Source organism: Marasmius oreades, chromosome 10 (genome assembly GCF_018924745.1).
Source record: "Marasmius oreades isolate 03SP1 chromosome 10, whole genome shotgun sequence".
Taxonomy (NCBI): Eukaryota; Fungi; Basidiomycota; class Agaricomycetes; order Agaricales; family Marasmiaceae; genus Marasmius; species Marasmius oreades.
Window position 1 is genome coordinate 490,298 of NC_057332.1, and position 12,976 is coordinate 503,273.

The 12,976-nt window shown below is 46.1% G+C and overlaps 4 protein-coding genes and 5 non-coding genes across 9 annotated transcripts; 6 read left to right on the forward strand and 3 right to left on the reverse strand.

Moving 5' to 3' along the window:
* The first annotated feature begins 1,732 nt into the window (after positions 1–1,732).
* On the forward strand, positions 1,733–1,846 carry E1B28_002190. The gene has a single exon. It is a non-coding gene; the product is annotated as a tRNA-Ile (tRNA).
* Positions 1,847–1,951: 105 nt separating this feature from the next.
* On the forward strand, positions 1,952–2,056 carry E1B28_002191. Its single transcript has one exon. It is a non-coding gene; the product is annotated as a tRNA-Ile (tRNA).
* A 246-nt stretch (positions 2,057–2,302) lies between these two features.
* On the forward strand, positions 2,303–2,401 carry E1B28_002192. The gene has a single exon. It is a non-coding gene; the product is annotated as a tRNA-Ile (tRNA).
* A 1,649-nt stretch (positions 2,402–4,050) lies between these two features.
* On the forward strand, positions 4,051–4,146 carry E1B28_002193. The gene has a single exon. It is a non-coding gene; the product is annotated as a tRNA-Ile (tRNA).
* A 387-nt stretch (positions 4,147–4,533) lies between these two features.
* E1B28_002194 lies at positions 4,534–4,629 on the forward strand. Its single transcript has one exon. It is a non-coding gene; the product is annotated as a tRNA-Ile (tRNA).
* A 174-nt stretch (positions 4,630–4,803) lies between these two features.
* On the reverse strand, positions 4,804–5,682 carry E1B28_002195 (uncharacterized protein; the record flags this gene model as incomplete). Its single annotated transcript, XM_043159098.1, has 5 exons — positions 4,804–4,958; positions 5,050–5,116; positions 5,193–5,342; positions 5,404–5,509; positions 5,591–5,682. 5 exons carry the CDS (start codon positions 5,680–5,682, stop codon positions 4,804–4,806), a joined length of 570 nt encoding a protein of 189 aa, XP_043002696.1.
* Positions 5,683–7,087: 1,405 nt separating this feature from the next.
* On the reverse strand, positions 7,088–7,978 carry E1B28_002196 (uncharacterized protein; the record flags this gene model as incomplete). The annotated part of the gene is made up of 2 exons (XM_043159099.1): positions 7,088–7,748; positions 7,803–7,978. 2 exons carry the CDS (start codon positions 7,976–7,978, stop codon positions 7,088–7,090), a joined length of 837 nt encoding a protein of 278 aa, XP_043002697.1.
* A 51-nt stretch (positions 7,979–8,029) lies between these two features.
* E1B28_002197 (uncharacterized protein) lies at positions 8,030–8,428 on the reverse strand (the record flags this gene model as incomplete). Its single annotated transcript, XM_043159100.1, has 2 exons — positions 8,030–8,189; positions 8,250–8,428. The coding sequence occupies 2 exons, from the start codon at positions 8,426–8,428 to the stop codon at positions 8,030–8,032; spliced, it is 339 nt and encodes a 112-aa protein (XP_043002698.1).
* A 933-nt stretch (positions 8,429–9,361) lies between these two features.
* Positions 9,362–12,411, forward strand: E1B28_002198 (uncharacterized protein). Its single transcript, XM_043160711.1, has 15 exons — positions 9,362–9,386; positions 9,440–9,773; positions 9,823–10,005; positions 10,059–10,102; positions 10,156–10,214; positions 10,265–10,335; positions 10,388–10,746; positions 10,795–10,924; positions 10,972–11,350; positions 11,422–11,475; positions 11,537–11,578; positions 11,641–11,703; positions 11,763–11,810; positions 11,881–12,001; positions 12,060–12,411. Exons 2-14 carry the CDS (start codon positions 9,627–9,629, stop codon positions 11,967–11,969), a joined length of 1,668 nt encoding a protein of 555 aa, XP_043002699.1. The 5' UTR covers positions 9,362–9,386; positions 9,440–9,626; the 3' UTR covers positions 11,970–12,001; positions 12,060–12,411.
* Positions 12,412–12,976: the final 565 nt, after the last annotated feature.

Below are 12,976 nucleotides of genomic sequence, written 5' to 3' on the forward strand. Positions count from 1 at the left end.
GTGCTGGGCTTGTTCTCAACACAACATACATTGCTCAAACTCGCTTTCATTTCACTGGCGTTCAAAGTATAAAACCGTCTCGACCCACCTGGTTCTTTAAAAATGTATTCGATCGTTATGAAACTAATACACTATGCTTTAGTTCACTTTTTTAAAACGTCATTCAACCCATAGGATCATATGAGTCGACGATGGTTATGCAAAATGAACAAGTCAAGACCTTACCTGTTCGAGCTCGTACAGCGTAAGTGCTTTTTCATTGTATTTGTCCCTCGATCCACATGGACACACTCGAAAATGAATTACCTCTTCCACTTACAAGGGTACTAAAAATCGCTCATTATGCGTCGATTGTCTGTTTTTCACCATATCATGTACCTGCCATATGCGAATAATAATTTTTAGTAAGCTTCTAGCGTAACTCGGGTTTTCGTTTTCGTTTTCGTTTCCGGGGCCTGGACCATGAAGCGTGGAAGCGTGGAAGAAGCTTAGCATGAACGTTCGCGGAAAGGCTCCATTATTGAACGTTTGAACCCTGGGTCCAGTGCCCAACCAACGTAAAGCCTGAGCTTCCACCGGACCACGAGTCCAAAAGCTTGTGTGTAGGAGGAGTCAGCTCTCTAGTAGGATCCGGCTTCCCGTGATGAGTCCAGAACGCTAGAAATGGATAGATACTAACTTTGAACAATGGATTATTTTTATTTATGTAACTTATGGTGAACGCTTAGGCTGGACATTAATATGTTATGTAGTATGTATTGCCCCTTCCGCGGGGACTGTGAGTCAGTCGTTGCGCCACCGAGTACTATCTCGTATCTAGAAGGTGAGGGACCTGAAATATCCGCCTAGTTCCGTCACGGTGGCCGTATGTACTGGCTTTTGGTTTTTAAGTTCGTTTTATTACATATGTATGTTTCTCTTGGTTTCATTTGTTGCGAGGGTAATAGTCATTGTCGTTTTTTACGAACTCTAGAATGTTCAATGGCATGGATCTTATTTGAAAGCTGTCCGGCGGCCCTTTCAACTGGTTCCGAATGATGGATGTCGATGATCTTTTATCTTTAATCTTCTATCTTTCGTCCTCTTTCGTCCTGTCCAATGTCCGGGGCTTACTACTTCCTACTTAGTCTCGTTTGTCCCGGATATGTACCGTACCGAGTCATGGAGTTACGAGTGGCAGAGGTTGAAGGCCCCTGGCCACCTGAGGCTGGTGCACGAGCTCTTACGGTAAGTACTGAAGTGACTCGTGTCGTGATCGTACGGACCGAGTCCCAAGTGGCGTTCTTGAAGTTTCGAGTTCAACCTTGAACTAGCCTAAGGTGAGGGACATCGGTACGACGGACTGACTTTGTTTTTATTACATATCTATGTTTGTCCAAGTTTCGTTTGTAACGTGTCAAACGTGGTAGCCTTAGTACGAACGACAGAAGCTCGAGGCCTGGGCCGCCAGGGTTCTATCCAGTGCCAGTGTCCACAGCCAGGTCACGGTTCCGTGCCATAACTACTTTTTTGTTTGGGGAGGGATCGGAATACTAATACCTAGTAGCAGGCTGTAGAAGCCCTCGGCCTACCCTCAGGCTAGACAAGGGCACTGCCGACCGGCCACGAGAATCTTAGGCTCCTCCCTCAACTTGAATTTGATTGACCCGGACACGGACCCGGACAGAGGTGCGTTGTGTAGAGAGTCGAGACATTCGATTTATAAGTCTCGTGCATTTTTTGAACCTACACCGGCCGACTAGCTCAGTTGGTTAGAGCGTCGTGCTAATATGGACACCGACACCGATACGGCCCAGGGTGTGGGATATTAACGCGAAGGTCTTGGGTTCGATCCCCACGTTGGCCATTACAGGGCATTGCTACTTTGAAATTTTTTCATTTTTTCCTTGGTCCGCCTAGCACGTTGCTGTGGTAACTTTGAATCATGAGTGCCGTCTTTACAATTTCTATTGGCTGACTAGTTCAGTTGGTTAGAGCGTCGTGTTAATGTGTGTCTTCTTCTCGATGTAGTTGAATGTCATGCGCGAAGGTGTTGGGTTTGATTCCCGTGTGGCCAATGGATGAAGAACTCTTGGACTTTTTAATTTTGATTCAACTTCTTATTTGTTTGGACTCGAACGACTTGAATTCAGATGCTTAGGGAAACCTTGTCTGGCGTTTATGAAAAAGAATCGATATCATCTGGTGTTCAACATATTTGACGAAAATGTACATGTATTATTGGGTTGGATGATCTTTGTTCTTTGGTGGAAAAGTCCATGCTGTGGTACCCTTTATCAGTGCCATGTTTTCAATTTTCACTGGCTAACTAGCTCAGATGGTTAGAGCGTCGTACTAATATAGTAGACTGGGCATCAAATATTAATGCGAAGGTTGTTGGGTTCGATTCCCACGTTGGCCAATATTGAGGATGCGTCGAATAGCTCTTATTTTAGTTCAACTTCTGATTGTTTGGACTCAAACAAGTGTGATGCTTGCCTGGCTTTTATGGAAAAGAATCGGATATCATCCGGCGTTCAACATATTTGACGAAGATGTATATGTATTACGTGGTTTTTCCTTTCGGCCTCCAACCTAGGAGTAGAAGGGTATTTGAACTACGAGTACAGCCTGAGTGTACTGACATGAAGAGTGACTCCAGTCCGGTTATAGGACTAAACAACTCGTACCGAGAAGATGGCATACTTACTACGAAGGTTAAACGTTGGAAGAAAGTCGTGATCGGGGGGCCAGTGGGAGATAATACTACCTACTGTCATTGACCCTGAAGTCGGAAAAATGGGGAAGTCGGAAGAGTGTGATATAGTGAGTGTTAGACTAGATTTTTGAGCAAATATACTATCAAAAAAGAAGGAGCAGGGTCTTATATGCATGCCTGACAATTTTCATAACGGGGGATGGGTTCCTCACTGAGTTGTGGCAGTAGCATAATGAGGGGTCAGTTTTCCGACCAAAAATCGAAGCGTGAGAATATTTCCTAATCAGGAGATCGGCCACTGCAGCACAAGTACTCATCAACCTCTCGCCGTTCTTGGTATGTTATGACTGCAACATACTTCTCCATCTCACAGACACCCAGGACTACACCCATAACTATCTTACAAGTCTCTGGAGTCAGGTTTATATAATACACTCAGTTTTTTTTCTATCATTCTGACTCTAGATTGCAGCGACTACTTCAAGTTCAGCTGGACATGCCATGGGCAGGGCTCCCAGCACAGTTATATATACCTATCAGGCTACCAGAATCTATTATCCTTGGATTTTTATGATTTTTTTGAGTCTACACAGCCCATACCTGCAAATATCCCAGATTTTTGTGTTTTACACCCAAAAATTGTTTCTAGAGGGGAGGAAACATTCCTGTCAGATGTCAGATGATCTTCATTTGCTCCCCTTAGGACCCAACAATGAATTGTAATAGATTTTGGTGCCACCAGTGCACTCTGACTGTACCTAAATGAGGAAAAACTACCAAATTAAGGTCATCCTCCCACAAGGACAGCCTCTATCAATGCATCTTGCAACAAGAGCATTTAAAATGAATTTATAGGTCCCAGGTGCTCAAACAAAACTCTTATATACGAGATATTGACGATTCTTGGACGATTCATCAATGTGTATGATTGTGTCACATGTAATCACGTTGCCGGCCCGCGATTTCCGACTTCGCCGTGGGGCCACGTTTTCGACACCCCCTCATTAAAAAATTCATATCTCAACAGCATTACACCCTACCCACACGAAAATTGGCAGGCATATACCTCAAAAGGTATTCTATGCAACTGCACTTTATTTACAGGTTCTGGTATGTATTTTCTTAATTATATAAATATTTCTCCTTAGATTGCCGACTTCGGGGTCAATGACAGTACAGATACTACTCGCTATGGCCCACCGACGATGGTCGGACTCAGACTATTAGCATCCCCAAGGACTGATAGATGTTGGGTTCCGAGTGGGCACGAGGTCCCCAATTCGGCATATCTGGCGTTGTCTAAGTTTCACGACAGCAGACTCAGATATATAACCCTTATTTACATTTAACATGGTCAAGTAGCTCAGTTGGTTAGAGCGTCGCAATAATGTTTACGGTGTGTTTGGAGATTAACGCGAAGGTGTTGGGTTCAATTCCCAAATTGATCACTCGGATCCCCTGGTGTAAATTTACTATGATTTTTATTATTCGTTTTTATTTTTATTTTTTCAATTTCAAATACTCATTCCTCCTTGCTGGAATGTCCAGCTTGGGTCGTGGTATCTATCCAATCATCTTATTCCGACGATTGAGATTGAGAGGCTGACTATACGCCTCTGAACTTCCATCGGCCGGGGCTGATAAGTTCCTGCTCAAACAACTCCTCATCCTCATCTCGAGCAGAAGTTTCATGTCGTCCCCACCGACAAGCCCACGTGTGAACTCTTACCAGTTCTTGTATAGCCAGGCTGACTCGGATTAGTAGTGAAAGTGTAAGTTTCACGACTGCAGATGGGCCTCGGATATATCATTAGTATCTCCTTCTATTTTTCATTGGTTAACTAGCTCAGTTGGTTAGAGCGTCGTGATAATATCGAAGAGTATCCATGCATTTAAAGCGAAGGAGTTGGGTTCGATTCCCACGTTGACCACTTTCAAGATGCTGATGTCGGAATTTTTGTCGTTCGTTTTTGTTTTTACTCCGTCTGTAAATCTGCTCACAATGATCTTAATTTTCAGTCGAAAGATGCAGTACAGCATGTACTACCAACAGGCTTCGTAGTCGCATTAGGCACGACTCGGAACCCGAGGCACAATTCAAATCTTCAACGCCTACGATTCCAATCCTCCGAGTCTCTCCTCCGATAACTCCTTCTCCTGTCGAAATCATCGTCATCCCTCCAATCCCTGTACCTTCCACGACCTCTCTTCTCCCTCGCGTAACGACTATCGTATGGGACAGGGTCGTACTGACGTTCATCTAGTTGCAGAAATCGCGGGGAATCAGATATCGATTAAGCGCAAGTCAATTTTATAATTTCCAAAAAAAAAAAAAAAAAAAACTTTCTCACACGTGAATTTCTTCGGTGGTCCATAGTATTTTCCTGGCGTAGGTGTACGTGCTCGTCCTCTTCTTGCCTAAACCGAAAACGAAAATTATCCAATCCTTGGGTTGAAGAAACGAGACGAAAGGGAAAGGAAAAAGGGAACTCACTCTCTCAACTGTAATCACCTTCCCCATCACCTCTGTAGCGTTGAAAAAGGTCATAGCCGCAATAGCCTCTTCAGGCGACTCCATAGTCACGAACCCAAAGCCTCTCGATTCGCGGGTATGAGGATCATAGACAACTTGGGCTTTTTGAACCTTTTTACAATCGAAAATTCGGATGAATCGTAGAGTAGGTTGAATGGGTAACTGTACTTACCCTCCCGGCTTTCGAGAACGTTTCCAAAAGACCACGATCATCGATACGCCGACTTAGACCTTTGATATGGAGATTATTGCCTTCGTTGTCCCTGCCCCTTCTTCCACTAAAAATGAATCAGTAATCCAGGAAGTGGATTTCTCCCCCCCCCTCAGAGGAAGGGAAAGAGAAAGAGAAATCATCTCACCGTGACGTTTGTTCAAGTTCTTCCTCATCGTCACCTCTTCCTCTCGGGCTAAAACTCCTTCTCCTTATCTTGATTTCCTCTTCGTATTTCATTGCAAAAATATAATCCTTTTCGAGAAATAATGGAAGAGGGGGAAAGGGGGGAAAAACAAGTCAAGGACGAGTCGAGATTTGAGGAGCGGGGGGACGAGGGACGGGGACTGTGGGAGTGAGCAAAGAAGAACTCGGGATCTCCAGTGGAGTTCTGTCAAGTGTCGATCTCTGGGATGACAGTGAGTCGTGACGCGAAGGCCCCGATGAAAGAAGTTGAAAAAAAAGATAGACTAGACAGACAGCCAGGGAGGAAACACCAAACACCAAAACTAGGTGGGAACCGAGAAGAAGAAATGAATGACTCGGAAGAGCCAAGATGCGAACTTCGAAGTACTATAGAAGTTGTAGATATGGATTAAGGGCGGGTAAAAAGGCGAATGGGACTCATGTTTGGGGAAAAGAGTCGACATTTGTTCGAAAACCCAGGCGGAATGGTTGTTTGCCAGGAAGCTGGAGGAGACATACCACTTGGCACTGGTACCTGGATACCAAGTCCGATATTCTGCGGAGGCGAGCTTGGTAGAGAGATGGTGGTGGTAGCAGTTCGAGAGGAGAGTACGCTGTCGATACTGTCATATTTGGCATTTTATAGGCCAGGAATCCTTGGGGGACGTGATCTATTTGATGTGATGTGGTCAGAAGCAAGAGCGAAAGGTCGGAACAGTCACCCCCACATGATGTGACACAACGCGACATCATCTCCACGAACATATTTGTGGTTCGGAATCTTATACAGCTACGTAACGAACGGAATAGATATCGAACTGAAAACTCTGGGTAAACATAGGAAGCCAACCTACAGAGTCCAGACGAACCGTTCAAACAAGATATCTAAGTAGAGGGACGACTGGCATATCTCATCGGCACCGCTCGTAGAACTTGCGCACGAAAGCGCGTCATAGAGATCCCCAGCGTTGGAATAGGCTACCCTCGGAAGCTCGGACCACTCCCCGTCCAACTCCGACTTCTTCCAACCTTAGAACCGATCGATAAATATCAACACAACCTCCATCCTGATTCCTAGGAACGTATTGCACAACGATCTCCACGTAAGAATCTTCCTCTCTCTCGGCCACATAGAACTCGTCGTTACTGTACAACGCCAAAGGGTCCACCGGTTGACGTTGAGATGTGGAACTGACAACCGACTAGGAGGCCATGCAGAGGATCAATTTATCGAAACTCCTCGGCGTTGATAGAGGAAAAGATGAGTGGAAATGGAGAAATGCCATATTTGAGTGTACCGTCGGATAGGGTTCGAGGTCTTCGTAGGTGTTCATCATCAAATTCTCCGTCGAAAAAGCTGTAGTTCTTGAATAATCAAATGAAGAAGGTCAATGAAGGGCGACTGCGCGCAACGACGTGCATTCGTCAACGAATGGATGAAGGTCATTCGGATAGCGTATCAGTGGGTGGCCTTGAATCGTACGGCTGACCAAGTTCCGCGGGGAAGGAAGGTCGCTCGGAAGATTGCATCATGCGAGAGGTAGGGCAAACCAAGACCAAGTCGAGTTGCCAGGGAGAAGCGAAACGGTGTAGATGCTAGTGGTAACGCGGGGAGAACATGAATGTGATAGATAATCGTGTTATAGAGCTCCACAGCGAAGGAAAGCACCGTTTTCAAATTCGGATGATGGAACGTAACGGATTTCATTTGGAGATCGTCAGACCGTGAAGCGGGGGGAAAGAATAGGTGTTCGAGCGATCCGCTTGGTGCATGTATAACCTTGGCGAAAGCCGCGCGTAGACACGGTGAAATTGGAGGCGAAATTCGAAGCTTGAGGAGCTTCAAACGTGGCATGAGAAGAGGCGTGGCTCCACGAAATCTACCAGATAATCTTCGTTTAGGACAGATGAGCTCTGAAGGACGATGTGGTGATGTTGGTGGGTTGGCGAGTAAGTGTTGCGAAGGTCGAGAGCTTCCAGCATGGAAAAGAGGCCCATTGCTTGAACTAGTCGATATCACATTGTGAATAAAGGGCAAAACGATAGTATCGGTAAGCAGAAGACGACGGATTCTCGGGAGTGGTTCCAGTCGGCGGCATTGTCTTCGATGGTTCAATGGGCTAGAAAGAACGGTTGAGATGAATACACCGAGAAACCAAGGACGAATAGCTTACCTGTGCATAAATTCTCCCCAAAAGCAAAACCACTCTGCAAGATTCGCGCCATATGATCGAGAGTTCAGCATCCAAAACCATGATGTTAGGGACGATGTTATTTGAACATCGCACTCTTGGAGAATGCAACGAGCTAATTCTGGAAGCCGCAAGACTGGGTGACGATAGGAAGCCATCGGAGAAGATAGTGCGGCAGGGATGGCCAATGGAACGACAGATCCCTCGAGTTATAGGCGAGTCAAAGCATGCACAGGCGTTGGGCAGCTTTCGCTTTCCATCCAGGGCGTCTGAGTGCCGCAATACTCGGGCCCTCGGCCAAAGAGCTCAGCGAACCAAAGAAACATTGCGGCGTGCGCAGGGACACAATCAATGAACGTTGATTCCTCCCTTGTATATGTATATTGCATTAGTTAGAGTCGAGGCCGCATAGAATCCTCGAATGCTCACCGAGGCTTTCTCTCCCTCTTCCGAAGAACTGATGTATCTGAAGTAGATGTTTTCAGTTCTTGGATCCATTCCGAGACCAGATTTGAGATCTTCTGCAGTGTAGCGTATCGGGAACGGTGGTCGCTATGTGACGCGACGGTCTGATACCGATCGTTCTGGACATTTGGTCGCTCCCACATCCGCTACCCCAAGGAGTCGAACGATGACACTCTCGATTCCAAATTTCTCGCCATTTCACAACCCGAGTTTTTCCGTAAGATATCGGTAATCTTCACGAGAAAAATTGTGCATGCAACGAGCCTTAGAAGGCTCTCTTAAACCTGGTCTTGAAACTATAAGCAGCCGCGCACACCACTAGAAATAGTTCACGTACCTGGCGAGAGCCAACTCAACAAGCCAAACATGAGAAAATTTGTCCTAGACACGTCTTCGTCGTCGATATGTTGATGGTTGTATAGCTTCAGCCTATCCACCAAATCCAAAAAAAAGAAAAAGAAGAAATGAGATGAGTCTTAGCATTCAACAATCTCTGAAAACACGCACCGCGTCTAAAGGATTGTGTTCGCTTGATTTCCATGGCTTTTGGCGTAGAATTAATTCGACAGCGCAAAGGAAGCAATTGATGAAGCTTTGAAGAGGGAAGGTGGCGGTTGAAAGAAATGCGCCTGGGCCAGCCTGGATCGAGGCGTAGTAATGCCGCTTAACCTTAGCTGGCCTGTCACAGAGGGACCGGTTACAGGTCTACTCAGGCGCGATGACTGGGTTCGGGCGAGATATGAAAAGTGCGAGGTTCCTAAAGACAATTAGACCCTTCCTTGAGGTTGTATGTTGCTATGATGGTGGCGCTTGTTCAGAACACAAAGGGTGAGAAAGTGTATTAGACTTACCATCACCGTGTTGAACAGCGTGGACCACATTGTCCTTCTTCACCCTCCGTTCACAATCTGTAACCTTCGTTTTCGTGGGTCACAAATAAGCAGTGTACATGTCATCGGGGCGATGGGGAAGATCTATTTCTGTCCATCCCACGCTTACAAGATTGGCAGAGGAAGCCTGGGACGAGAACGAAAACATGAACGTTTGAACAATCACTAGTCACTACTGGACAAGTCGGACTGCCAAAACTTCAACTCCGAGGTGCGTCGCGTCCCTTGTAGTTCTAATCGTTGCATTTGATTCTGAAATTCCAGTTCACTGAGCGTGATAACAATGTTATACCTGATGTGATGGAACTGATCGTGCCTATGCTGTACACTATACAGCTTTTACTGGTCATCTGGCCGCCTTGCCTTCCTCATTCTTATACAACTACCACCGCCCATCCCCTTTCTTTCAACTTCCCCGCCAGATTTACCACCTTGTATCCGCCCGTCGAAAATGGAGGTATTGACTGGTGCATCCAAAGCCAAGATTGGCAGAGGAAACTTTTCAAACATTGGAAGGGACCAAATCCACAATTATACTATCGTTCAGACACGGGACAAGAGGACAAAGATTGACAGAGGCCTACCAGAACTCTCCGAGGTGTGATCTTGTGTAACGTCCCAGTCGGACTCTATTGACATGTTCCCAGTTCACCGAAATCAAGCGGGGCGACATCTTTAAGGACAAAGACATCTGCTATTCTTGGAAATCGTACTCAAATGAGAAAAACGACACGGAGGCGGCCGTGTATATTGCACAGATTATGATTGGCGGCCGGTTTGGAGAGAACAAGTACACTGTGAAGACGTACCACGGGCGACATGCGACCAGGGTAAGGGCTGAGAGCCGTTCTGTAACCAGTATGCTCACAGCTGGATTCTACAGGAATGGAGGCGAGATTTTTCGCGATGTTCTAAGGACTGGCTCAGGTAGGCTACGAATTCTTTCGATTATGTTACGAGGACTTGAGATGTTACGGTAGGGATGTTCCACTTTTTGGCTACAACAAGTCATTGGTTCCGTCGTTGATACTCTGTGGAGGTATATTCATTCACTGAATTCTGAGGCTCTCGTTGGTAATGTACTCGCAGAGCTTGTACCTCTCGCACATGTCGAAAGGGGACTACGAGCTGTGGGGTTATGCTACCTTAAGTTCTTGAGGGTGAGTGGACAATGTAGCCTTGGTAGGTACTGTCAACCAATCAATGCCATAGTCCAACTTGGGATGTTCAAGGAACGAGATATGGATGGATCCTATGCAAGGAAGATTCTGTCGCGGTCCCATTGGGCCGAAATGTTACAATTGGCAGGAAGAATACTTCAATGTCATGGTTCCTTTCGACGTGGAATTCCTAAAGGAAGAGGTCGTCATCCGATACTTCACTAGCAAGGAACACGATCGGGCGCTTCTCTATACGCTTAGCTTTAGCAATTCTGAAATACTTGACGGCGATATCCCGGCAACCAGTCACATCCACGTCATTTCCGGTTTGACAAACTCGACAATCGCTTTCACCAAGAATGTACGGTGGCAGAGTTCGGAAGGTTGCCTTGGCAAAAACCGAGAGAGAAGGCAATCTTCCAAAAACCGATCGACCTTCATTGACTGATCTATTTTCAGATTCCGCCTCGGAGACAATCGGCGCAAGATACAAGTAAAATCTCTCGTCGAACGATCCGCTTGGCTTGCACAAGCGTTCAGTATCTTCCACACTCATAACATCTCGATGGATGAGGCCTTTTCAACCACGGTAAGTATTTATTGGACACTGCTGATTTGAGGCTAACCTCGCCGGAGCTCGTCTTCCCTTGGCTTGGGCTCAGTGGCACACTTCAGAAATCCAAACACAAACGACAACGACGCCAATTACTACGTACACCAATTTATTTGATTGTCCTTCCTTCTCCTTATCCCCTCTATCATTGGTCGTTGGATCCAACCGGCCAAACACCACCGCTCTCGCCAGAAATGTGCAAATACCTTGGTCTTCCCTTCAAGCTCTTCCTCAAAGTGACTCACTACCAAGAATCCTGGCCAACCAGGGTCTACAAACACATTCATGATTACCAAATTGCGAGGAATTTTGACCCAAAAACCTCGGATTTCGCACGATCTCTTGGATACCCTATATTCACAGTCATTTCAGCTGAAAACCGCTTCGAAGAAATTGTCGAAGGTAGATGAAATTAGTATCTTCAGATCTGACCGTATTTACTCATGCACCAAAACGTCATAAATTACCCACAGACTCGGAAGCTAAACTGTCGCCAAATGTTAACAATTCTCAAGAACACTCGGAACGTGAGTAACACTTGCTTCAACTTGTACTCTGATCACTGGTACTTAATTGTCACCAATACAGCTGTTCCCGACTCAAATGTAATTTACGAAAGCCAGGTGGAAGGTAAAAAATTGATTTCTTCTTTCCGTCGCGCTCCTACTTACGTACTGCATTTCGCCGCTTAGACCAAACTCCCGAAGAAACAGACGATTATTTCTCGCTCGAATTGCTGTTTGAGGAAAAGGAAGGTAAAGATCCGCTTTTCATACTTCTATGTATCCATTTAGGACGATTTCCCGTGCATCAGGGTCCACAAACTACGCTGAGAGACCAAATTCTGCATCCACTCCACAAGGTGAGCATCCCCTTTGACTGGTGTTTCCTTCCGTGTCAAAATTCTCATCTAACTGTCTCTATCGAGTTAGACACGACGCGTTCACTACTCGGCACACTATTTGCCCCATTTGCATGGGAAGCCATCGGAGGTTCGGGTATCCCAGCTGTAGTGATGTAGGTGGTAAGGATGGGTTTGGATTCAGTGGAAAGGTGACTGGATTGTATAATTAACAAGGACAGAAACAGCAAGGTAGCTCATAAACTGCAGCAACCTGGGGGCGTGCGGATCGTTGTACTTATGTAGGTCATGTGCGGTCGGGACCCGGGAGAGAATCTGCACCCTTTGGCCGGGACCTTTCAAACGATCCATGGCAACCTGGTGTTCGCTCTGCCGCAGAAGATCGACCCCAACTGGAGCCCTTCGAGTATGAGCATGTTGTCTGGTCCATGTCGAAAAGGTAAAGGTTTGGAATTCGTTTGATCAACACACTCTTCTGACCATGACTGATCGACTCGATGAGAGTGGGGACGAGAGTGGGGTTCGGTCAAGGTGCTGAACGACATATCTGCAGAGCAGAATTCAGTAGGTCGGAGGATTATTACATTTGCAGCAAGGGATAAGCGACATGCTATATATCGTTGCCCAAGCGTATGAGCTGAGTGGACAGTATGAAGTGGAGGTGAAGTCATGTCACGGAACTGGGAAGAATTGACTGGAGCGGGTAATCCGTCGACAATTCTAGCCAAGTTGTCGACGTGCAATAGTAATTACTCCACGCTTCGCTGCAGTGTCACAATCAGCCGGTGGTCGATAGCCAGTTGTTCGATTTCAAAAGGGTATGATGGAGAAGAGATGGTTTAAGACATGGATGAATTTGTGGTCGTTGGTCAAGATGGCGTTCTAATCTGCGGCTCTGAAACTTCGCCTTCAGCCGTTATAACCTCGAGGACTCGGAGTTGGTGAACTGGGTTTGTTCATCACGGAGCGAGGAGAAGGTCGGGCGTTGGTGAAATAAGAGCCAGTTCATCTGCGATGACATATTGATTGAGAAAAGCAGCAAAGGAGAATCGCACACTTACACCCTCGTAATATCTCCCCTGATATAAAGTCACCCAATCTTCCCGCATTGAACCTAAGTTTCGAGATTGTATCAACCGTAGTCCCTTAGTAAGACCAGGCGACCT